General features: G+C 50.2%; 7 protein-coding genes across 7 annotated transcripts; 4 read left to right on the top strand and 3 right to left on the bottom strand.

The window, feature by feature from the left end:
- Positions 1 to 520: 520 nt before the first annotated feature.
- Positions 521 to 1,272, bottom strand: N7519_004048 (uncharacterized protein; the record flags this gene model as incomplete). Its single annotated transcript, XM_057290824.1, has 3 exons — positions 521 to 742; positions 804 to 1,168; positions 1,263 to 1,272. 3 exons carry the CDS (start codon positions 1,270 to 1,272, stop codon positions 521 to 523), a joined length of 597 nt encoding a protein of 198 aa, XP_057152026.1.
- Positions 1,273 to 2,756: 1,484 nt separating this feature from the next.
- On the bottom strand, positions 2,757 to 3,274 carry N7519_004049 (putative integral membrane protein; the record flags this gene model as incomplete). The annotated part of the gene is made up of 2 exons (XM_057290825.1): positions 2,757 to 3,088; positions 3,115 to 3,274. 2 exons carry the CDS (start codon positions 3,272 to 3,274, stop codon positions 2,757 to 2,759), a joined length of 492 nt encoding a protein of 163 aa, XP_057152027.1.
- Positions 3,275 to 4,103: 829 nt separating this feature from the next.
- On the top strand, positions 4,104 to 4,511 carry N7519_004050 (uncharacterized protein; the record flags this gene model as incomplete). Its single annotated transcript, XM_057290826.1, has 1 exon — positions 4,104 to 4,511. The coding sequence occupies one exon, from the start codon at positions 4,104 to 4,106 to the stop codon at positions 4,509 to 4,511; it is 408 nt and encodes a 135-aa protein (XP_057152028.1).
- A 1,977-nt stretch (positions 4,512 to 6,488) lies between these two features.
- Positions 6,489 to 7,374, top strand: N7519_004051 (uncharacterized protein; the record flags this gene model as incomplete). The annotated part of the gene is made up of 2 exons (XM_057290827.1): positions 6,489 to 6,861; positions 6,899 to 7,374. The coding sequence occupies 2 exons, from the start codon at positions 6,489 to 6,491 to the stop codon at positions 7,372 to 7,374; spliced, it is 849 nt and encodes a 282-aa protein (XP_057152029.1).
- Positions 7,375 to 8,929: 1,555 nt separating this feature from the next.
- On the top strand, positions 8,930 to 13,183 carry N7519_004052 (NACHT and TPR domain protein; the record flags this gene model as incomplete). Its single annotated transcript, XM_057290828.1, has 2 exons — positions 8,930 to 9,295; positions 9,344 to 13,183. 2 exons carry the CDS (start codon positions 8,930 to 8,932, stop codon positions 13,181 to 13,183), a joined length of 4,206 nt encoding a protein of 1,401 aa, XP_057152030.1.
- A 1,160-nt stretch (positions 13,184 to 14,343) lies between these two features.
- Positions 14,344 to 14,972, top strand: N7519_004053 (uncharacterized protein; the record flags this gene model as incomplete). Its single annotated transcript, XM_057290829.1, has 2 exons — positions 14,344 to 14,852; positions 14,873 to 14,972. The coding sequence occupies 2 exons, from the start codon at positions 14,344 to 14,346 to the stop codon at positions 14,970 to 14,972; spliced, it is 609 nt and encodes a 202-aa protein (XP_057152031.1).
- Positions 14,973 to 16,491: 1,519 nt separating this feature from the next.
- Positions 16,492 to 21,896, bottom strand: N7519_004054 (type I polyketide synthase; the record flags this gene model as incomplete). The annotated part of the gene is made up of 3 exons (XM_057290830.1): positions 16,492 to 17,561; positions 17,617 to 21,736; positions 21,810 to 21,896. The coding sequence occupies 3 exons, from the start codon at positions 21,894 to 21,896 to the stop codon at positions 16,492 to 16,494; spliced, it is 5,277 nt and encodes a 1,758-aa protein (XP_057152032.1).
- Between the last annotated feature and the right edge of the window lie 465 nt (positions 21,897 to 22,361).

The following is a 22,361-nucleotide window of genomic DNA, read 5'->3' on the forward strand; positions in this document are numbered from 1 at the left end:
CTCATGCAGCATAATTTTTCCTCTTCATTGCAGACCTCGTGGAAACGGCCTTTCTTTGAATTCGCGGGAAAGGATTATAGTAGAACTATATATCCATGGATTCCAGTCGCGCTGGATCAGTTACTATAGTTCATTAATGGGTGGAAGCATCTCGCCCAACTAAGCTAGAAGCAAAGCCCTGCCAGCAACATTTGACTTGGGTTGATGATTGAATTTTTGGTATATTGTGTTCAAATGTTGGCAGGAATAAAAGCGAATGTCGTGCTAAACTAAAAACCCCAAGCAGGGAGGGGGAAGAAGGGTAAAATAGATATATGGGGGATAACACAGGGTGTAATCCATCCCGGTGTATCACAAAAATAAAAAGATAAAGTAAAACCAACATTGTCCAAAAGTCTCCAAGACGGCATCTCATCCACGGTGCAATTTTGACCAACAACCTGCTCCACCATCCCCATGCGCCAACATGCAGCATTATGACAAGAGTCGAAGTGTATTATGAAAGTGATTGAATCAGACCTCAGCTCTGGGTACCACATTGAGCGCAGAATCGGCCAGACACAGCGGTTCCGCACTGGGTACAGTACTTGAAACCACCTGCCGTCGCATTGGCCTCATTGGGGGGAGGCGTACCAGGGACAGATGAGCCCATGACCTCAGGGTGACCAGAGATCGAGGCAGGGGAATGAGGGAAGGGGGCAGGCTGAGGCACTGGGGCATAGGGTTGAGGCGCGGCGTAGGTCTGCAAGGGCTGTGTTTCCTGGACAGGAGGGGGAGTTCACGTATGTGACGGTGTGGCTGACTTTGCGGCTGCGCTTGACGCAGAAGATGATGAGCAGGATCCAAGCGACGAGCTTGAGGATGCCGCCGATGACAAACATAGCAACAGCGCCATAGAACTCGCCCATGTTGGTAGTGGCGCAGGAGTAGTCGTAGTCGGAATAGTAGGAGCTGTAGTACGAGCTGGAGCTGTCGTATGAGCTGCTGTAGGAGCAGTCGTCATACGCGTGGGAGGTCCATGTGCCCACGAGAGCACCGCCGATGATGAAGCAGACAATGGCACCAATGAAGAAGCCGATGGGCCACCATTTGGTGAGCCGTGATGGCCGTGGAGCTCCTGGAGTTGAGTGCATGTTTGAGAGCGAGGATTCCTCAGCGAGGAATTTTTCTGATGAACAAAAGGAGTGAAAGTAAAGGAATGACTGGTTAGAGTAGCGCAGACGGGGTCCGGTATTTCTTAAGGCATTTTCGCCTGGGCTCACTCAGCCTCATCGTGACTCGGTTGTGATGGATACATAGAAATTTAGAAATAGGGCGTAAATATGGTGAGCCTATTACCGTTGGCATTCGATGGCGCTTGAGGCTAAAAAGCAGCAGATCCCCCTATTTCGGCCGCCCATCTCGTATTCAGATAAAAAAAAACCCCTGATACATATTTCAACGTCTTCAAGCATGATGGTCAGGATCCCTTCGCAAAGAGCACCTATAAAATTCCCAACCTGGCACCTATCACTTCCAATTTTCACGATTTGAAAGGATTTCCTACTATTTTCAATAAATTAAATGTTGCCAAGGGGAATACTTAGAATTGGCATCTTTAATGGATCAACGCTCCGATCGAAAGGATCGACAAAGGCCAATCTCAAAATACGACAGCCGGCCCACTATCCACTCTAAACACGAACTTAGCGGGAAAACTGCCTGGGGGCTAACCTAATTTCCAATAAGAACTGAATTTTTTCCCTGCGTGGTTGGCGAAATTGGTAAATTCTATACCCGGTAAACAGGTGTCATTGGCCTAAAACACATGTTTGGGCCTGGTCTCAGGGACTTAACCCTTTTAGAAGGACGAGACTGAGCGGCACTCGTATTCACAGGTCTAGCACCACACTCAGACACCCTTTTTCAGTGATGGCGAAAAAAATGAAAGACATTGACCGCACACTAAACTCCATAGATACAACATATACTCGCCCGGAACAATAAGGTTGCGAGCGAAAAACTCTGTGTATTACTCGAGTCAGTAACTATCCCTCAAATCGGTGAAAGCGCTGGATTCTTTCAATCCTAGAAGTATCTAGCAAATCTCCTCTCTGCTGGGTATACGTGCCGGGTCTATCTCTGGCTGAAATCTTCAATCCCAAGGCCCTTCTTGTAGTAGAATCCATATCTCAGCGGTTAGGAGAAGTAGTATAACTAGAGTTTTCTACGGAGTACTGTGGTTTAAAAAAAGGAAATTGAAGATCATATACCTGATAAGGGATATGCTAATGGTGGATACTCTAGGCATTTAAGCGCGTTAGTTATATTAGGAGCATACATGTACAACATATTCCTTAAGCTTCCAGCGGTTCCTAAGGGCTAAAGCCTTATTATAGTTACTCCCACGAGTCCCAATTCTTGCTATCAGGATGAAGATGCTTCACTAGCTGTTATTTGCGTTGAGGGTTCTCTTTTTACTGGTCGTTCCGCTAGTCCGCTGATTGCTTATTTCCTTTATTTTTTATTTCCTTGTTTTATTCATTATTTTGTTTTCCAAGTAGTGGAATAATAAATTATACAGATTGACAACGGTAATGTTAGGATTCTCTGATCAAGCTCGTCTCGTGAAAGGCTTAAAGGCCACACGACAGGTTTGTCAGAGTCCATGCTCAGTTCAAATCAGTCGTCAAATGTTCGCCAGTGGCATAACATACGCACATACATCACCAACACCAAATCCAATTCTACTTCCAATATCAATACCAATATCAAATTCACAGCGTCAAAACCGCCCCCACGAAAGCAACCCAAGCCGAAAAATCTGCAACAACCATTCGAACCCGATGAACCCCCACCCAACGGCGCATATCAACTGACGCGCCAACCCCACTCTCCCCAAGATCCTCTTTAACAGCAACATCATCCACAATCCTCTTAACGGGCCCGGCGACAAACGGCACAAAAACCAAATGTCCGACCGCGCCAGCCAGGCCGACCCAGTAAAATGCCGTCGTCTGCAGCGGCTTCTGTGGGTAATAGCGATTCAAGAAGAGAGTCCCGGCGGCTGAGGTTATCGTGCCCAGGTTTAGACCGAGGACTGTCCATACTGCGCGATTGAAGACGTGGGAGAACCATTTCGGCAGGACTTTATCCGAAGTGGGTTGCAGGAGGGGATGAGGAAGGCGGTATTTGTTGTCAGTTCTAGTAGCGCGTGCGCGAGGGTTGCGGTGCTTGTTGCTAATGGAAGTGTTTGGAGGAGGAGGTGGGGGTTTAAGATTAGACCTGAGGCCATTTTGGATGAGATAGTTTGGTTAAGTTAAGAGGTAGGGAGTAGATGAGGATAAGTGTGATTATCTGACTGTCAAGTTGGCCCCCAGGACTTAGGATATTGGGGGCTGAATGGCTTGGCCAATCCCATGGCCTTAGGTGGTTTGTGGGTCTTGGATTGTTAACCAGACCTGATGGGACTATGCATACTCGGTACATAGATAGCCCTGCGTAGAGCCTATTGATCCAAGTGCATTGCGTAACATAACATTGAAGCAGGGCCTCTTACCACAAATTCGTTTTCCATGTACAGTCAAACAACCTTTCGATATATGATCTCTACGGCTCTATATATATCTCCAGCATCATGTTCCACTGCCCGTTCTTATCAACATCCTCCACCATTCTCACTTCAGAATCAGCCATGAAAATTATGAGGCTCAACTAACCACCTTGCTTTTCCAACTCTCATGTTCCTTAGTCTCACAGCGGCTGTCCCAGCAAGACGATGGAGAGGAGGAGGGTTCCCCAAGTCTTCAGGGTCGACTTTTGGGACCACGAGTGACTCCGATGACCCAGTTAAATGAAATCTCCTAGCTTGGTTTTCATCCTCCACCCTAATCAGGTAAGTCTAAAGCACGGCATACCACATAAAATTTCAAATGAGGGGACCTAGCTAATCCCTCCCAGCAATAGGAGTGAGCTAGTGGAAGTGACCTTCGAACCTTCTTGACTTCATCTCTTGTACCACGCGAGAGGAAGCGTTAGCGTTTTCTAACAGCATTCTCCGACTCCCTATTCCAAAATATATTTACAAGAGACTCGTTTACTTTTGCGATGGGTCTTTATGCGTTATGCTGACTCTACTACACCTACTGTCTCGTCTCTCCTACTCTTGCGTGGTAAGCGTTGTCATCCAGGTGCACCTCCCTTACGTCGAGAAGCCCTTGAAGGACGGCCAACACTATGGTTCTCCGGATAACGAAGGCCAGCCTGCCAATCTCGACGATATATTTAACGATATATCTGTTGGGGGAGATAGAAGCGAGATAGAGAATGTTTGTTTAGCCGCGCGACGTTCTCCAGACAGTTACTTCTACCTTTACCTCAGTTTCCGTCGTCAAAATGCCCCGGGTAGGATGAAGAATTTTCAAAGCGACAATCTCAAGAGCTACGTCTCCATCACCCACTGGGCAATCTTAGGCAAAATCTGCGACCGCATCCAGACACAGACATACAGCGAGCGATGTGTCTATCAATAGATTTCGGTCGAGGATGATATTGCCAAATACGCTCAAGATCCAAATGGACACAGCCTCTATCTACTAGATTGCCTGCAAGTGCAGTTCCTAGCAGCTCTGTTGAACCCTGCCTTACAAACCACCGCCTTCGGCCTTCGGGATCGGCGAGGTGTGCATGCACTGTGCTTTACGCGTGGTATTTGACGACTTGAGCGTGTTCCATCGTCGACTCCCATCTGTATCTCTGGAGCTAGGGTTTTCCTGTGCGAGCCGCATCTCAAACCACCTAGGTTGTTTCCGAATTCCCATATTACCGTTATTCGGCTACTTGCAACTAACGCCCGCTGATGAAGCTAGGTCCTCCACAAGTGTGCTGAGGCTTATGAGCCAGAAACTTCAGCATCACTTTCGTTGCTGCCCACTTACTTGCTACAAAACCCCTATCTCTCTCAACTAGCGCCAGCCGAGTCCTAGCCTCCGATATGCTAAGGCTGGCACAACAATCGACGAAAAGAACCTGCGCGCCGCAACTCCATCCAAGGAGAAGATGGGGGATGTACCTGCCACCGATGGTTCGTCTGGGTGTACTCGGAAATAACGCAGTGGCGGATGGGGTTAGAAGGGCTCCCCAAACCAGTTGATCGAGTCGCTCAGCTGCTGTTGCAGCCTTGGAAATTCATTTACTGACCGTATTCTGGATATTGCTCTTGTGCAGCTTCAGGCTTCATTCACAGATGGAATTCTTCACCACCAGTCTAACGCGAGAAGTTGGACTTCCAACATGTGGGCTTTTATACACATTTTGCGTCAGTTCACTCCTGTACTATTTATGTGATGTATCTCTGTTGATGCGCATTACTGGCACTTTATTTAGACGAAGTGGAACATGACCCTTGTGCCAGGATTATACCACCACTTCAACTCCTGCTTGAAGCTGCGCGAGCGATGTCGATTCAGATGATGGTCACCACTCCTCCAATGACGACTCCAATGACTCCGATGATGGAAGGTAAATATATAGGGATGGGCGTGTTCCATCAGCAATGGAGAACCGCGGCATATATACGGGGGGAATAACAGGGGATTCTTCAAATGCTAGAGATTTACTCTCAACGGCTTTAAGGAAGAAAGAAAAGGTGACAAAATGATGTATTTGCAGGCAAAAGAACAGCTCTCAGACTGCGAAGAATTACTTCCCGACATATAAATATTCGAGCCGGGGTTGGAAAAGTCTGGGCGACTCAAGCGACGCGTTCAAAGGATTACGCGAGATATTTCGTGCCCATTGGAAGGAGTGTGGTCTACTAAAACTTGGGTTTTCTCCGGCTTCTGTGCCACAGGATACCTAGCAAAAGCAGAAGTCTATAAAACCAGCCATTGATGCCTGTGGAGCGAGCGAGGTATTAGTACACCATACGCTTTGGAGGTGGTTGAAGACAAAGAAGCGCATGCGATTTGGCACCATCAAAGCCTTCCCTTGTTTGTTTCTCTCGGGGCTGAGAGACTATGAACGTTGATACTCCAATGTGGAGACCAACCTACCTATGGAGTAAGTCTAGGTGACGAGTGAAAGAACATGACTGTGCATGGTATTTGGGTGAATAGGATAGATTGTCCACGTTTGAATTCGTTCTATGTCAGATGAAATTTTTGGTTTCTAAACGTTTTAACAAAGAAGACATAATGGCCGTCTATTCCAGGCTAGTGAAAGAGACTACAGAAAGTGTTTGTGAAGGCATCCACAACAAAGACCATGTCTTTGTCTACATAATAAAGGGTTTGTTCTTAGACTCAATAAAGGGCTTTCACTAACCCATTGTGCATACCACAAGGCAATGGACTCGAGATGTCTATAAGAATGATCGAGTCCTCGCTTGAAATAAACTCCATCATCACAACAATCTTCACACTCCAAACAGCTTCTATATCCACACCTTTCTACAATTACCAATCTCCAGCAATTTCCAGCAATTACCAGCCATCTTCCATATCGCAACCATGCCACGTCCAGTAGGATCCTGTCCCCAGCACGGCGGACATCGAGATCGTCCGGACAAGCTTGAGCTCTACGTTCAGATTTGCAAGCCACATGATACCGTCGTTCATTGGATGATCGCTATGAAGTATCCAGATGCTGACCGTTGCACTCGGTTGCACAGCATCGGCTATATGGGCAATCGTACCTTGTCCATTGAGCATGACAAGCGATTCGATAGTGATCAAGTCGAGACCACACACTATCTCGGACGGATTCGTGTCAGCGAGAGCACCACTGTCGAGATGGAGGCTGAGAAGGTTCCACTACAGAGCTGCCAGCTCTGGGCTTGTTATTTGATTCTTAGACTTGAGCGCAAGGGACTGCTGAAAGAAGGTCAGTACAATCATTATATGCATTGTTATACTCATAGACGTGAGGAAGATTATGGACCGGGAGATGATGATTCATGCCCTGTTCATGGGCATGCAGGTCATGGACACGCAGACCATGGACACACAGATCATGACCACGCAGGCCATGACCACGCAGGCCATGAGCATACAGGCCATAGGCATAGACGTCATAGACACGCAGGTCATGGTCACACAGATCATGGGCACACAGATCATGGCCACGAAGGCCATGACCACGCAGGCCATGAGCATACAGGTCATAGGCATAGACGTCATAGGCACACAGGTCATGGCCACACAGATCATGATCACACAGCTCACGGCCACGAAGGGCATGGGCTGGGCATACAGATCCCGGATCATGGCCACACAGACCATGACCACACAGATCATGGGCACACTCGTCATGGGCACACAGGTCATGGCCGCAGATACAGACATTAGGTATCAGTATCATTCCTTTTCATCGTCGGATTTGGCTCATTGGCTTTAGCTTTGTTTTCTTTTGTTATGGCTTTGGTCTATTCGTGCAGGATCTATATCTCAACCAAGACACCGTTAAGATCATCCCATCCTAGATAGATGCCTTATTCCTAGATAGACTGGGCTTTTTGCCTGCTTATTTGTTTGTTTGTTTGCTTTTCAGGTCTTCTATAAAAGGGGTTTCGATTCCTAGACTGAATAGAGCAGATTTTCCTTCTTGATTCTCCCCGTGTAGCCAGAGTCGTTGTAACCTCAACACGTCTTTAATATGTCCCCCCAATCAAGGGTAGTAGTGTAGTCGCTTGCTTGTTATATCAAGTTACGATACGTCCATGCAGGGAGTGGAAATCACTCCTACTCCAAACAATCTATCAGATAATACTGTGCTTAAAGGCTACCTAGGTATGGTTAAGGGAGTTTAAAAAAGGAGCATAAGCAGAGGACCTAGCATCTCAATCCAAAAAAAAAAAAAGAACTGTGGAACCTTCCAACCACAGCTGGGCACATCCGATTTGAGGGATCAGTCTCCGTGCAGGAAGCGTTCGTATCGGTAAAAGCGCCGACATGAGTGGAGATCTACCTGCAGTCTATCTGCAGTCTGCCAATGTCCGTAGGGAACAGCGCTTGCGGCGGGAGGGCTTTCAAGTAAGTAACGCTTCCGAATAACTCCAAGTCTATGGCTATTGACGGGGTTGAATACAATACGGCTACATATACACAACCCTAACTATCAGTTACATGCATACATGTATGTATGCAATTGTGTTGTCCGCTGGATGTGTGACCCAGGTCAGAAGGAGCTGTACCAATTCTCCAGACATTAGATACTGGTTTTCCTAGAAGAAAGGTTCCTTCGTCCCGAAGTCGTCGAATCACAGTTGCTTCATATTTAGGAATTGCCGAAGTCAGGCCAGAGCAGTCAACTGCGAATATACTTTTCAGCAGTTGAAGCTCATCAGTTCCATGTCAGCGCTCGGGGGTCTTACTGGTTGACATCAGCCGGTCGGTCGTCAAAAAGAGGTCCTTCAACAGGATAGGAACCCCATGAAGTTCTCCCAGCGGCTTTCTCTCTTTCTGCGTATTTAGCATGAGCTATTAAGAGAGCATCCGGATTAATCTGAGTCACAGCCCGGACTCTAGAGTTCAGTTGCTCGATGCGATTGATATAGGTCTAAGGCATCACAGCACCGATCAGCGATCTAAGAGTAATCAACGATTGCATAACAATGGGCAGCAACTGAACCTCAACAAAATCCACCACGGAAAAAACAGAATTATGTTCCAGTCAGCGTAGAAGCTCAATGATAGATGTGTTGTCTAGCTTGCTTGCCGTGGGATAAGACACAGGCCTCGTAGAAGAGCAGAGCTGTGGTTATATCCTCAAGGAACGCAACAACACCACGACAGCAAAAGTGGCAGCTGTACATGAGCGCGCCCCGCGCTATTAAGGCGTAGCGTAGCGTAAAAGTCTTGGAATTACCCCGCAGTGCTCTCCCTGGACAATTACCTGACAGCTCCAGTCCAACCCTATCCCCGTATGAAAACGACATTGGTTTTCGTCAAAAATGGTCGCTCACAAGGACCAGTCCTCCGCCATTTGCGAGAAGGCGATCCGAAAGTACCACGAGATCACGGGGGAGACTCTCGGGGTTGACTTCCTCAAGATTCAAAATGTCAGCGATCTCACCAAAGAAATCGAACAGAGGAACAACACCTTTCGCGACTTCCGCGAAAAACGAGGTGCTATATTCGATGTTCTCGAGTCGGCCCTGATTTCCGTGCAATTTTTCACCAACCTCGCGGCTGGGGGCGTATCGATGGCATTCCCTCCCAGCTGTCTCGTCTTCGGGGCGGTGATGCACTTGGTGGATGCTGCAAAGGGGGTGTCGGCCTCGTATGACGCGATTCAGGACTTGATGCAAATGCTACAGGTATGGTCTGGCTGCATGCCGATGAAAACAAAACTCTGAAACAAGCAGGATTTCACTATCCGACTCAAAGCATACACACAAGAAGCCATTTCCGAGGCTTTAAGCGACAAGCTGAGCGATGTCATTGTCACACTTATTGAGATTTTTGCCTTGTCATCTAAGACCATCCGACGAGGCCGACTGCTTAAGTACACCCGGAATATTATATTTGGCAATGACGATGCTATCCAGGCTGCGGTGGTCAGGCTTGACAAACTCACCCAGGTCGAAGCGAACCTAGTGGGAGCTGAGACCTTGACCGAATCAAAGAGAGCCGGTCGTGTAGTTGATGGTATTTCTGTGACCGTCGACGCCACCAACGCGAATGTGCTGGAGACCAAGGCTACGGTGGATCAGATGAGCGAACAGGTACTCGAGGTGCAGGAGATGGTCGAGAAACTGATGGTTTCCGCAAATGGGCAAAGGCAGAATACCTTCGAGGATGAACAAGCCCTGCAAGCAATTGTCAAGCAGGCCCTTATGCCATCGATGGTTGATTCAGCGCAGGAATGGTTCGACAAGATCCACAAGGCCCGTGTACCGGGCACGGGAGACTGGGTCCATAAGGATGATGTTTTCCAGTCCTGGATCAATAAGCAATCGCCGGTAATTTTTGTGTCTGGAAATCCAGGTTCAGGCAAGTCATTTCTGGCGGCAAATATGATCAGTTTCCTTCTTGAGCAGTTCCCCAGGGGCCTTCGGGACAGCCCGACGATTTCGATCGGCTACTTCTTCTTCAAGGGTGACAACCCCCATACAAGATCCTTTCATCAGGCTTTGCGAGACGTGGCCTTTCAAATCAGTAAGAACGACGCAGGGTACCGAAGATACCTCGGGTCTATCGAGGAATACGAACAGATTAGCACCCTTGAAAGTGCATGGCGTCTCCTCTTTGTTGAATACTTTCTCAAAAAGCCCGATATGGAGAGTACCGTGTATATCCTCCTGGATGCAGTGGACGAAACTCTGGATGAAGAGTGGGAGGTCTTCATCGACCTCGCAAAGCAGTTGTATGACAACCAGTCGTGTTTGCGACTAGCCATTGTTGGCCGACCTTATATCAGCGACCAACTGCTCGAAGGCCTGGAGGTTAAGGTACCAACCCTTCATGTCACTAAACATAAGAACTCCAGCGATATTACCCAGTATATTCACGCCAGCATCAAGAAGTCTCTGATTTTGCGAAGGGTGTCGACAAAGCTCCGGAATGAAATGATCGCTAAACTCTCGGCTGGGGCGGAAGGCATGTTTCTTTGGGTAAACCTCATGCTGCAGGAGTTAGCCAAGAAACGAAATGAGAGCAGTATGCGGAAAACACTGGAGCAGGCTCCCCGGGGACTTAGGGAGATGCTCCGACATGTCTTGGTCACATTCTCTGAAAGATCCCACGAGGAGGAGCTCGAGTACCTCAATGAAACATTGCTTTGGGTCACCTGCGCCGACCAACCATGGAAACTGGCCGATTTGGAAGCCATTCTCAGATTGAAGTCACCAGAAGGAGATGGCATGATTGACCTCGAAGGAGCTATGCGGCGCCAGTGGGCGTCATTCTTCTCTCTGGACCGAGAGGATGGGCTTACCACAGCTGAGCTAGATAATGGATTAGCACATCTAGACGCGTTCGATTGGGGCGCCGACGATGAGAAACATGATGGACACGAGAATTCCGAGGAGGACTATTTCATGGAGTACAACTCAAAAAAGAGTACAACTGCCGTCACCTTCTGTCATGCATCCATTGGCGACTTCCTCCGCGATGAGTCGGAGGGCAAGGTGTCCGCTACGGGGGATAACATTGGTGTCGGTGTCAATTACCAAGAAGCGAAAGCTCACATCCTCCGGACTTACTTGAGGCTAATTACAAATCCCGACTTTGCGTCGAAAGCCGACGATTCAGGGGAGATGTTTGCACATGCTGCGTGGGATTGGCGCAACCAGCTACTCACCACTTCCGCATCCAAGAGCTCGTTTGAAGATAGACGAGAAATTGCAAAGATGCTATTGATGGCCTTCAGGTCGGAAGAATCAATGTCGAACTGGCTTCGGGGAGATAAGTGGACTATCTCTACTGCTACCATTAAAGCTGTCCAACAATGGTGGCAGGAGCAAGACGTCCGCGAGTGTTTATCGCCGGAAGAGAAAGAATTCATCTCGCTCACGGAGGAGAACCCAGTCCATTTATTCAGACCAATGGCTATGTTCTGCATAAAGAGGTTTCTGCAGGAAGACTTCCCTGGTCCTGGTCACATGGTTTCTATCGTCTGGCGCTACCAAATGCTAGCTAAGGGCGAAGAGATCCCCGATGACGATAGAAGCCTTACGACAGACGAGGTGATTGAGGCCGCTGAGTTTGGTGGCTTTGAGAAAACCAGTCAGTGGTTTCAACGATGTGCGATGGCTCTGCGCGAATCGGGGTGCCAATCGGAGGCGCTGCAGTATTTTGGAAAGGCATTAGAGCTAGATCCGGAGAATTGGAGGACCCTGCGTGAGCTGGCACAAACATATGATTGGCAAGAGGATTGGCAGAAATGCATTGAGCTCTGGCAACGGGCTCGACTAAGTTTGTTGACCATGATTGCGGTGTCACCAGAGGACGGGACACTGAAAGGCCATCTTCATGAATGTCTGGAGCGTATGGGTTGGATTTATGAAGAACAGGAAGATCGAGAGAAACGATTCGAGGTGACTCAAGAGGCATATCAATACGCACCCTGTTGCTGGGATTGTCTCGAGGTCGTTCTGCGATACCATAACGACAACCGCGCTTACGAAGTAACCATGGACTTGCTGAAGAAGTTAGCCGACAAACCGGCCCCTAAAGGGGATTCCTCGGAATTGACTCGTTTCTTACTGTACAGCGTATTTGGGGTGGACAGCAAGTCAAGGCTTGCTGCCGATGCCGCATTGGCTACTGGTGATCTGGACTTTGTGCTGGATAGCTTGCAAACGGCGGCCAGGGTGGCTCGAGCAGACTCGAGGACCTTGATCGCCGCAGAGGTGGATATGGCTATCGCTCGAATCTATGATCAGTCGATTTTTGACCACTCGAAGGCAATCAGGTGCTGGGAGAAGATCATTGATACATACTCTTCCTCCTCTTCCGGGACATTGATTGGGACTATCAGACAGCTTGCCTCCTCGAACCTGGCTAAGGCATTTCTCTCTAATGCAGTCGAAGTTGGAGTTGGCACTCCAGAGGCGGAAGAATCAGTGGCCAAACTTGAGAATCTCGTTCACCAAAACACGCCTGATCCATCAGAAAGCTGGTCCTGTTTACCAGGTGTCTACTTGGGCGTCTACTGCCGCCTCCGAGGGCAAGATGAGCGGGCGCGTGCTCTCTTCCGACCCTCCCTGCAACAAAGCGTTCGAGCCCTGGACGACGACCATCCCACAGACTGGGAAATCTCTGATCTGCGCACCATTTTTATTAGGGCGGGAGACTTTAAGAATGCTGTTGCAATTGCGCATAGGTCGGAACAGGACAGTAGCGACCCCTGGTATACATGTTGCGGCCCATGCCGGCGAAAGGTACCCGTACCGGATGGGTTCTCGATTTGCCCCATTTGTTTGGAGGAGCTGTGTCCGGACTGCGTCCAACTGGCGGAGGGCGTAAAGCCCAAGAAGAGATGCAATTCCCAGCATGCTAAGTACTTTATCACCATTCCACGCCGCCTGGAGAAGGTCAATGGCGGTAAGGTCTTGGTCGACGGCGAGGAGATGGAGTTTAAGACTTGGTTGAATCTGTTGAAGAAGGAATGGGCTCTTGGGCCTTGTGAGCCTTTAAATCCTACCGGAGCCCGCCAACTTGATTTTGGTGACTTTTTATTAGCCTGTGGAGAGCATTTCTAGCGGAACTCACAAGACCTGCTAAGATATTGCTACCGCTGATGACAATTCTATATATTCGGGGCAGACAAGCATAAAATCTGTTGGAAAATTGCATAGATCGGATGCCTCTTTGTGCAGACTGAGCCTTTGCTTGTTTGCTATTCCTTTGTTAAATCAGGGCTTATAAACAGCCTTCATTTCATAGACTGAATATCAGTCTCTTCATTCTGGTATTCCCAGCATCTGCATCTTCATCGTAGCCTCAACAGGTTACGAGGCCCTCGGTTTTCCCCTTTGCTTTATCGATGACCTATTGATTCGTCAGGTTTCATCAAAGTCTATCTAGATCTAGTCTTTTTTATCAGTAATAGCGCTGTGCTAGATCTTGCTTTTTGAGTATCTCTCCCGTGTTGGAGCACTCTCTCACCTTACTTTAGAATAGTACTGGAGGTACTATACCCTATCATTTACTTTTCAAGAATAGTATCTCCTAGTTACGGAGTACTATGTCTCTCACTTTGCTTTGAGAATAGTATTGAGTGCTATATCTCTCACTTGTTTATCACTTTTGAAGGGGTATCTCACGTTAAGTACTATCTCTCGCTTTGTTTAGTATCTCATATTGGGAGCTGTTAGACTTTATCAAGTCTAGCAACGTGGACTCTCTAGCGCTCTCTGTATTAAACAAGAGGCGCATTCCACCTACCAACTAATCTGGCAAATCAATTGCTAATTCGAACTCGAACCCTAATTCTAACAACAATCCAAACCCTAAACGACGCACTAACGAGCCTCTAAAGGGTGTCTCTATGTCAGGTAGTGGTTGGCTCACAAACCAGAGAGGAGTGATAGTGGGAATTTGTTGGAGCTTCGGTGATGTGCCTGCCTGGTTTGTCAGGCTAGTGATGTCTGTCTCCTTCCTCTTCCCTCAGCTTCTCTCTCTTTCTCTCTCTCCTCCCCCAGTCTTTGTTAGTCTTTCAATGCAGTCTCTACTCTGCTTCTTGTTCTTGTTCGCCAAAAAAAAGTGCACCTACTGCAGCAAAGGCAAGCATGGAGTGAACAGATGCTTTTACCTATGCCCAGCTCTCAGATATGCATACTGGATTCCGTCATCTGGCCTATGGGCCTACAATTCGACGACTAGGGATTCAACAAGCAACAAGATAAAACTCAGCCACTCTATGGATCCTAAACGCATCGAGCCAGCCAAGCAAATCTCTCAACGGCGACCACTTCTATGTCCCTACTTTATTCCCTATCCACTCAACAGCCGAGCTTGCATTACGTTTCACCATCTCAAGGATGAGACCGTCCGGCTTCTTGACTTGAAGTATAAGGTAACTGAGATCTGTAAGGAGAAACATCTCATGGAAGAGCTGGAACCTACTGAGGCGGGAAAGCCCTTGGCAGAGTTCATCAAGGAGATGTCCGATCCAAACAGGAAAACACGCTACCTAGGATGGAAGACGAAAGCAGATGTACCACCATTCCTCCAGGCCAAGGAAAAGTCATTAGTGACCGCTCCCGAACTCCATTTTTTACTGCGCTGCGGACCAACCGTCCGGGGAGCTTTTACTGAGGTCTTTCGACAGGATGGATACCTTAGAAGCAAGTTCCATTCACAACTTTACTTGGCCCGGGATGGGAAGTTCTTACTACCAGCCCTGGCTCTGCACTCAATCAATCCAACGTTTGTTGAATCCTATCTAGGATATATCTTGGGAATCGGTCAGAAAAAGGACAAAGAGAGAACCCATCCTCCAAACCAGAGTCAAAACCGGAGAATCCGGTCCTCAGAATCAGTGATTGAACCAAACTCACCTAACCTAGCAGCCCCAAACACTGGGACTGGGGAAAAATACACTGAACAGGACATTGAGAAAATGGTTAAGAAGCTCAAGCATCTGAAGCAGGAACTGAATGGAAGAGATGCCCTACTACATACCCATCAAGGGTTGCTCCGGAGCCATCTGGTGGAAATCAGCAAACTCCGAGAGACTCTTAGAACCAAATGGCAACTGGTTTGTCCATTCAATGTTGGCAGGGGATTCCTATTCCGCGCAGCCAGCCCTTGTTGTTGGTGTTATACCATCAACAAATGCAAACTGGCATCAGCTCCAAGCCCACCTGACGTATCGACTTACGTCAACATCCCTCCTGCTTTTACAGACATCGAGTTCCTCCTGGGAAACTCAGCCTTCTCGGGAGAGCATAACGCTGGTACCTTGGGAGGTGATGAGATTATCTCATCCTACATAGATGCCTTGGGACCGACAAGGCATGCCAGTACAGAGACAGAGGGAGGTATGTTGAGGCACTCAAGCTTTATCGGTCAATTTACTAATGGCGTTTAGCAGATCTTTCCCGCACCTCCTAGAACCACCGCACCTCAGAGACTTGCATTGACTCGCCAAGAAGTATTCGGTCCTTTCCGCTCGACAGATCCAGGATGCACCCAACCTCCGAATAATACAGTCTACCTTGAGATAGATACCTTCCGGACAGTAGCCCGTCCGGCACTAGCCTATATGAGTCTCTTACCGGCGGTTTAATAACCTTTAAAAATTATCTTCTATTGAACAATATCATCTGTGGGGAGAATTTGCTCTAGTTCACTTTTATTATCAACGACGGCTTCCCCCTTTTCCTTTCTTTTCTCTATATATTGTAGCGATTCAGCTAGCTTACACTCAACCTTTACCATTAGCGTGTGATCAATGAACCGAAAATGATAGCAGATAGCAGCCCGTAGGTTCTCTTTAACTGAGCGTACAGAAGTGTGGGAGCATTCTCGGATTTAAGCCTATACTTATACTATCCCTTGTCAGAAGTGGCTGAGTGGAAAATATCACATTTTCAATGAACGTATAACTTTTTTTAACACTAATGTCAAGATACATTTCTCTACGTAGGTCAGAAATTCCCAGACATGTACTAGTTCTTAAGAAGCTTTGGGCTTAGAAAAAACCCTATATATTGAATATGCTCGAGAAGATGTCACTGGGAAGGATATTATGTATTGTGCTGGTGAATACCATGGATAGCATAGTCAGTCCATTTGTAAATAATCGGAGACAGAAATCATGGCAAGCGTACTAGTAAAATTCACGGTAAAATTCTCTAATTCCCTAAAAACAACAATAGTCCGGTTTTGACAATCTGGTGCGGACAAATTAAGAAGCTACATACAAAATCGGTCCCATCCATGGATGTTTTCCTAGTAAAAAGGGGATGAGACGGATAGCTCGTTTGTTGACAACACAAAATTTCACTGTACACCGTCCCAATCACCTCGGGAAACAACACTCCCTGTCCCATTCAATCTGAGATCATTTGCCAATCTTCTCAGCAAACCACACCACCAGATGACTGACAGTCGGATGACTCCACGTCAACGTCGGGGGTACCGCGATCTTCAGCGTCTGCTGCAGCTGGCGACGCAAAGTGACCGTCATGACTGAATCCACACCCATATCAGCCAAGGCTGCCTTCGAATCCACATCCTCAGCTGTCATCTGTAAGACCTTGGCCACACAGCCCCGAATCTTCTCATCCAGATATGCCTTCAGCTCCGGTCCTGACGCAGGCACCGCATCGCTACCATTGGAACTTGTAGCCCCCTGCGTGGTGTTGGACAGCGCGCCCACGTGCCGAACCGCAATATCATTAAGGATAGACACAGGGACTGGCTCCCCGTCCTCAAAGGCACGACTTCGCAAAACAACCCCGTGGTCCATATCATACTTGGCGAGATGCTGCCAGGCAGCAAAGGCCTCATCGCGCGTCACGTCTGTGATTCCTTTGGATGCCAGCTCTGCGTTGATGAAGTCCGTGCTGGCGCCCATACCCAGGCCACGCCACGACGTCCATTGGAAGGACACGGCCGTGTCTCCCAGGCTCGCCCGGTGCGTGGCTAGTGTATCCAAGAACGCGTTGCCGCTGCCATAAGAGGCTTGGCCGGTGAACCCGACTAGGTTTCCGCAAGAGGAAAACATGATAAAGAAATCAACGCTCTTGGGGGGGAAGACTTCGTGAAGGGCCAACGCGCCCGCAATCTTGGGCGCGAGAACCTGGTTGAAGGCATCGCGCGTGGTTTGCAGCACCAGTTGGTTATCCAGGACACCGGCAGCATGGACAACACCCTGGACCGCAGGGAGGGCGAGACGGTCTAGGGCCGTCGACAGCTGCTCCACCGCATCCGGCTTCGTGGTGTCGAGGGAGAGGACATGGACCGAGGCGCCGCGACTCTCTAGGAGGCGGATATTGGCGATGGTTGGCTGGAGAGCTGTGCTGGCCTGGTCCCAGGTTCGGCGAGGTGGAAGGGCACGCCGCGAGATGAGTAGCAGACGTCTGGCCCCCTTCTCGACCAGGAAGTCAGCGACCTCAAGTCCGAGAATTCCTGAGACCGCCGGTGATCAGGTATGTTCCCTCAGGCCGGGGAAGCAGGCGAGGACCGTCGCTAACAGGGCGCAGCTTATTCCGCGGTAGGCTGCGGAACCGGGAGGTGCGGGCGATTCCATCGCTGATTCGGATGATCTCGGCTCCCTGGATGTATCGCATCACCGACAAGGGTATAACGGGCTCTTCAATGTCGATGAGGGATCCCAGATCGGGATGCTCACTGGCGATGATTCGCGCCAGCCCGAACAATGGGGATTGGGCCAGGGCGGTAGCTGTTTGGCCATCGCCCACATTCGCAGTGAGGCTGAAGACTTTGATAGGCAGTGAGCCGTTAACGATGAATTTGATCAGCTCGAGCAGGTTCCAAGTGAATGACTCGGATGCGGCGGGAACCTCTGCCAGTGAGGCCACCTCACCGGGGATGTAGGCCACAACAGTTCCCTTCTGGAGTGGGAGGGATGAAGCGTTGCTGAATAAATCCTGTGTGGTAGAGAACTGGAAGGATTGAACCTTGGTCGGCAGAGTCGCGGCATGCTGGGCCCGGGTGGTAGCATCTGGCGAGACTAGAATCACCGTCGTGATGGATAAGGGTTCTTCGGCCGGGGTGGCCGGTGGCCAGGCGATCTGATGCACGAGACTCTCCATGCTGCCACTAACGCCGGGGGTGCCTCCAATCTCGGAGAAGCGCATGGCCGTAAACTTAGCAACGACTTCACCCGACTCGCTCAGCACGCTAACGTGAGAGGTAGGAACTGCATCGGAGGTCTTCTCGACGAAGAGCCAGCCGACCTTGGGTGGGTCCTCCGAGGTGAAGATCTCCACGCGCTCGATCTGGGCCGGCATCCGCAGCGCAGCTGTTTGGAAGATGGTAGAGCCGACGGAAGTGGCAGCGTCGAGAATCGGGGCCCAGGAGGAAGAATCCCAGGGTAAGGGGGCATCCCCCGAAACAGCGGGATTGACATCAACGCGTGCCAGCATTTCCTTGGTATTGCGGTAGTGCTCTGTTACCGCCCATGGGAATCCCATAGCTGAGACACCCACCTTGTCCAAGTAGTCAATTGAAAAGTTGCCTGGTAGTTTCGTGTCCAGTCGTGCTTTGACGGCGGCGAGGTCGATCCGATCTTCGGAACCCAGAACCTTTCGATACCAATATGCATCGGTGTGAGTGACCCAAGACGCTTCATCATCCGCCACCGAGGGATCACTTGAAATCAGCCGGGAAACAATCTTGACCTGATCCTGCTGCACCACGATCTGAACCGATCGTGGCGCGTTGATGGCAACAGGAACGCGGAGCACCACGTTCTGGAGCATCTGTCCGCCGGTACCCTTCAAGAAAGTATTAATCAGACCTGCTCCCGGAACGATCTCTGTACCGTGCAAGGGATGACTGCCGGGGAATGGCTTCGTTTCGTTGTCCAGCCGAGTAGTGTAGACGACGGTGTCGGTGCCCGGTACCGGGATGCGCTGTCCCAGTAGCGTGTGCTTCTCGACATCATGTGTGAGGCCAGTATGGAGAGGGGCTGTCTCTATTTTGCGCCAGATTGGCTTATGCATCCAGGTCGTGGTGGGCATTCCGATGGCCCATCGTCCAGGCATCTGCATCGTCAAGTTCACTTCCGCGCCGCGGCAGTGAAGCTGGGCAATGCTGTGCAAAATATACTTCTCAGTCGGCTTGTGACGAAGGAGAGTTGGGATTACCACGAAGTCCTCCATGCCTGCGTCCATAAGCGTCTCGTTGATGGAGTGAGACACCACTGGGTGAGTCGAGACTTCAAGGAAGAGACGATATCCGTCTTCAACAGCCGCCTGGACCGCCGAGGTGAGACGCACGCGGTTGACCATGTTGCCGGCCCAGTATTCCACATCGCGCAGGTCCTGGCCGCGAGGGTCCACCAGCGCGGTAGAATACAGCTTGATGGTGGGACTCGTTGGGGACAGAGCCTGTCCGAGGGCGTCTCGCAGAGGATCCATGAGGCCATTCAGTGATGGACTATGGAAGGCAATGTCGCTATTAACGGTGAATGTCTTCACACCCCGAGCCTTGAAGACTTCTGCTGTCTCGGCCACTATCTCCTTGTCTCCAGCCACCACACAGGAAGAGGGGGACGAATCGATGGCCACGACCAGGTCCTGCCGGGGACCCAGGATCTCTTCGGCCTCGGCGCTAGGAAGGTTGACAAGAATCATCCCGCCCTTGCCCATGACCTGTCGGTATAGCAACGCTCTGCGGGTCACAATAAGCGCGCCCTCTTCTGGGGATAAAGCCCCAGCCACAACACTGGCCGCGATTTCGCCCACTGAGTGGCCAATCACGGCCTGTGGAGTGGTGCCATTGCTCTGAAGCATAGCGCTTAGGCCAATTTGCATAAGATAGGTCAGGATCTGGACTCGATCAGACGATTCAAAGTCGCCCGTCTGGAGCAGCTCTATGGGAGACAGGCCAATCTCGGCTTGGATCAGCTCATCGAGTGGCTGGATGGCTCGGAAGAATACAGGGTTGTGAATTAATTGCTTTCCCATGTCTGGCCACTGCGCGCCATGTCCGGAAAACACCCAGACAACGTCCTTGTTGATATCTGCGCCAAATACTCGGCTCTGGGTCGTGAGCGGATGATCGACTCCATTGGCCAGTGATTGCAGGACCTGGGTAGCATCAAGACGGTCGTCAACCACAAGCGCTGCTCGGTAGTCATGGTGATCTCGTCGTGTAGCCAAATTCGTGAGAATTTCGCTCAGATTGTGATCCTTTCCATCACCAGTCATCCACTCGCGCAGAGCTTCAGCCTGCAGAGCTAACCGTTTCTCCTGGGGACCCGACAATAACAAAAGACTTGGTCCGGTGGCTGCGCCCTCATCCAGCGGGTCTGCCCGCAGGATATCACTGAACTCCTCGATGACTGCGTGAGAAACAGTACCTCCGTACCCATACGAGCACACACCTGCTCGACGGATGGGGTCTGAGGAGGGCCACGGGGTAGCCTCCTGGACGACCTTCACGCCGGCATTTTCCCAGTCGATGCGGCTATTGAGCTTTGTCAAGTTGGCCTGGGGTGGCAGGACGCCCTTTTGGATGGCCAGGACTGCTTTGATGAAGCCCATGACACCGGCACCAGCTTCCAGGTGACCAATGTTTGGCTTGATGGACCCGATGTAGCACGGGTCGTCGGCGGGGCGGTTGATGCCGTAGATCTCTGCAATAGCAGATATTTCAGTTGGGTCACCCAGGGGCGTAGATGTGGCATGGGCTTCCACATAGCGAACGGTGCGAGGGTCGACACCCGCAACATTGAGAGCAGTGTGCGCAGCTAACTGTTGCGCTTTGGCATTAGGGGCCATGATACCGTTCGTCTTGCCATCCTGCGCTACTGCACTTCCTTTGATGACGGCCAACACGTTGTCATGGTCGAGCAACGCACGGTGCAGGCTTTTGAGGATGAGGGCGCCGGCGCCTTCACCTCTAGCGTACCCATGGGCGTCATCATCGAAGGACTTGCAAGATCCGTCAGACGAGATGGCCCCGGCTTTGTCGAGGACCCGGGTCAGGCCTGGTCCACAGAGAGCATTGACGCCTCCAACAATAGCCACCTGGGATTCGCCCAGCCGGATGGCTTGAACTCCATGGTGGATGGCGACGAGGGACGACGCACATGCCGCATCCACGGCGGTGCTGGGTCCCATCAGGTTGAGGTGGTAGGAAATGCGATTGGGCACACCACAGTACGCGGTGCCGATGCCCATCCAGGCCTCGACATTTGGCAAGTCCTCCATCACTAGCTTGGAGTAGTCATCTGAGTTCACACCCCAAAAGACCGCAGTGTCGCTTCCAGACAGACTCTTGGCAGGAATACCGGCATTCTCCAGTGCTTCCGAGGCCACCTCTAGGGAGACTCGCTGTTGTGGATCCATCTGCTCGGCCTCCTTAGGGGAGATGCCAAAGAACTGACAGTCAAAGTCCTCCAGGTGATCCAGGAAATAACCATATGAGGTGGTCTTCTCGAGCTCTTTTGCATTGCGCGGGTCACGACGATAGTAAGGCTCCCAGCGTATCTCTGGGATCTCACTCACTGCACTTTTCTGACTGAGGAGCGATTGCCAGAGAAGCTCGGTGTTGTGGTTGCCTCCCGCCACGCGGCAGGCCATTCCCACCACGGCCACGTCATTGGAGAATTTCTATTCACTGTCAGTCTGGAGGTACTCTTTTGGGACACGACGACCGCAAACTTTGCAGATTGGGGTGACACACATATTCGCTGTACTCAGTCTTAGGAGTATCAACCGGGGCTGGGGATGTTCCCCCGGAAGGGTATGTAGAGGGTGAACCAGAATCCATGTCTTTCAGTAGCAGTTCGGAGACTCAGTCCCCTTAGCAACGTCAAGCTTGTTCCTAAAAATGTCCACCAGATGCCGGCTATTGATGTTCTTTTATATGTTTCGTTCGCCGGTACAATATCTGGGCATCCTTCCCTATCCCCCTCTACGGCCGTTTCTTGTCGTCCGGTGAGACTGAGATCCAGACCATTCACAAGGAAAGCGAACAGTATGTACGGAGATAGTAGGCTGCCCTCCAGCTTCCGAATCGGGACATCTTTATCTCCACCCATTAGTCAATTCTTCCATTCGTCCATTCGGATGTGTTGTTCCGGCTTCCGTCATTATGCGGCCAAGGTTCGCAAGAATCAGTCTCACTGACGGATAACGGGGATGTTTCGACAGGAACCAGGAGTTAGCCTTCCGTCTGTAAGCAGCGGCAATGGCGATCTTCAGCGTGTTGTCAGGGATCTTCGACACCCTGAGG

Source organism: Penicillium mononematosum (genome assembly GCF_028829835.1).
Source record: "Penicillium mononematosum strain IBT 11891 chromosome Unknown utg000002l:1.0-8112719.0:1.0-8118358.0, whole genome shotgun sequence".
NCBI classification, from domain to species: domain Eukaryota; kingdom Fungi; phylum Ascomycota; class Eurotiomycetes; order Eurotiales; family Aspergillaceae; genus Penicillium; species Penicillium mononematosum.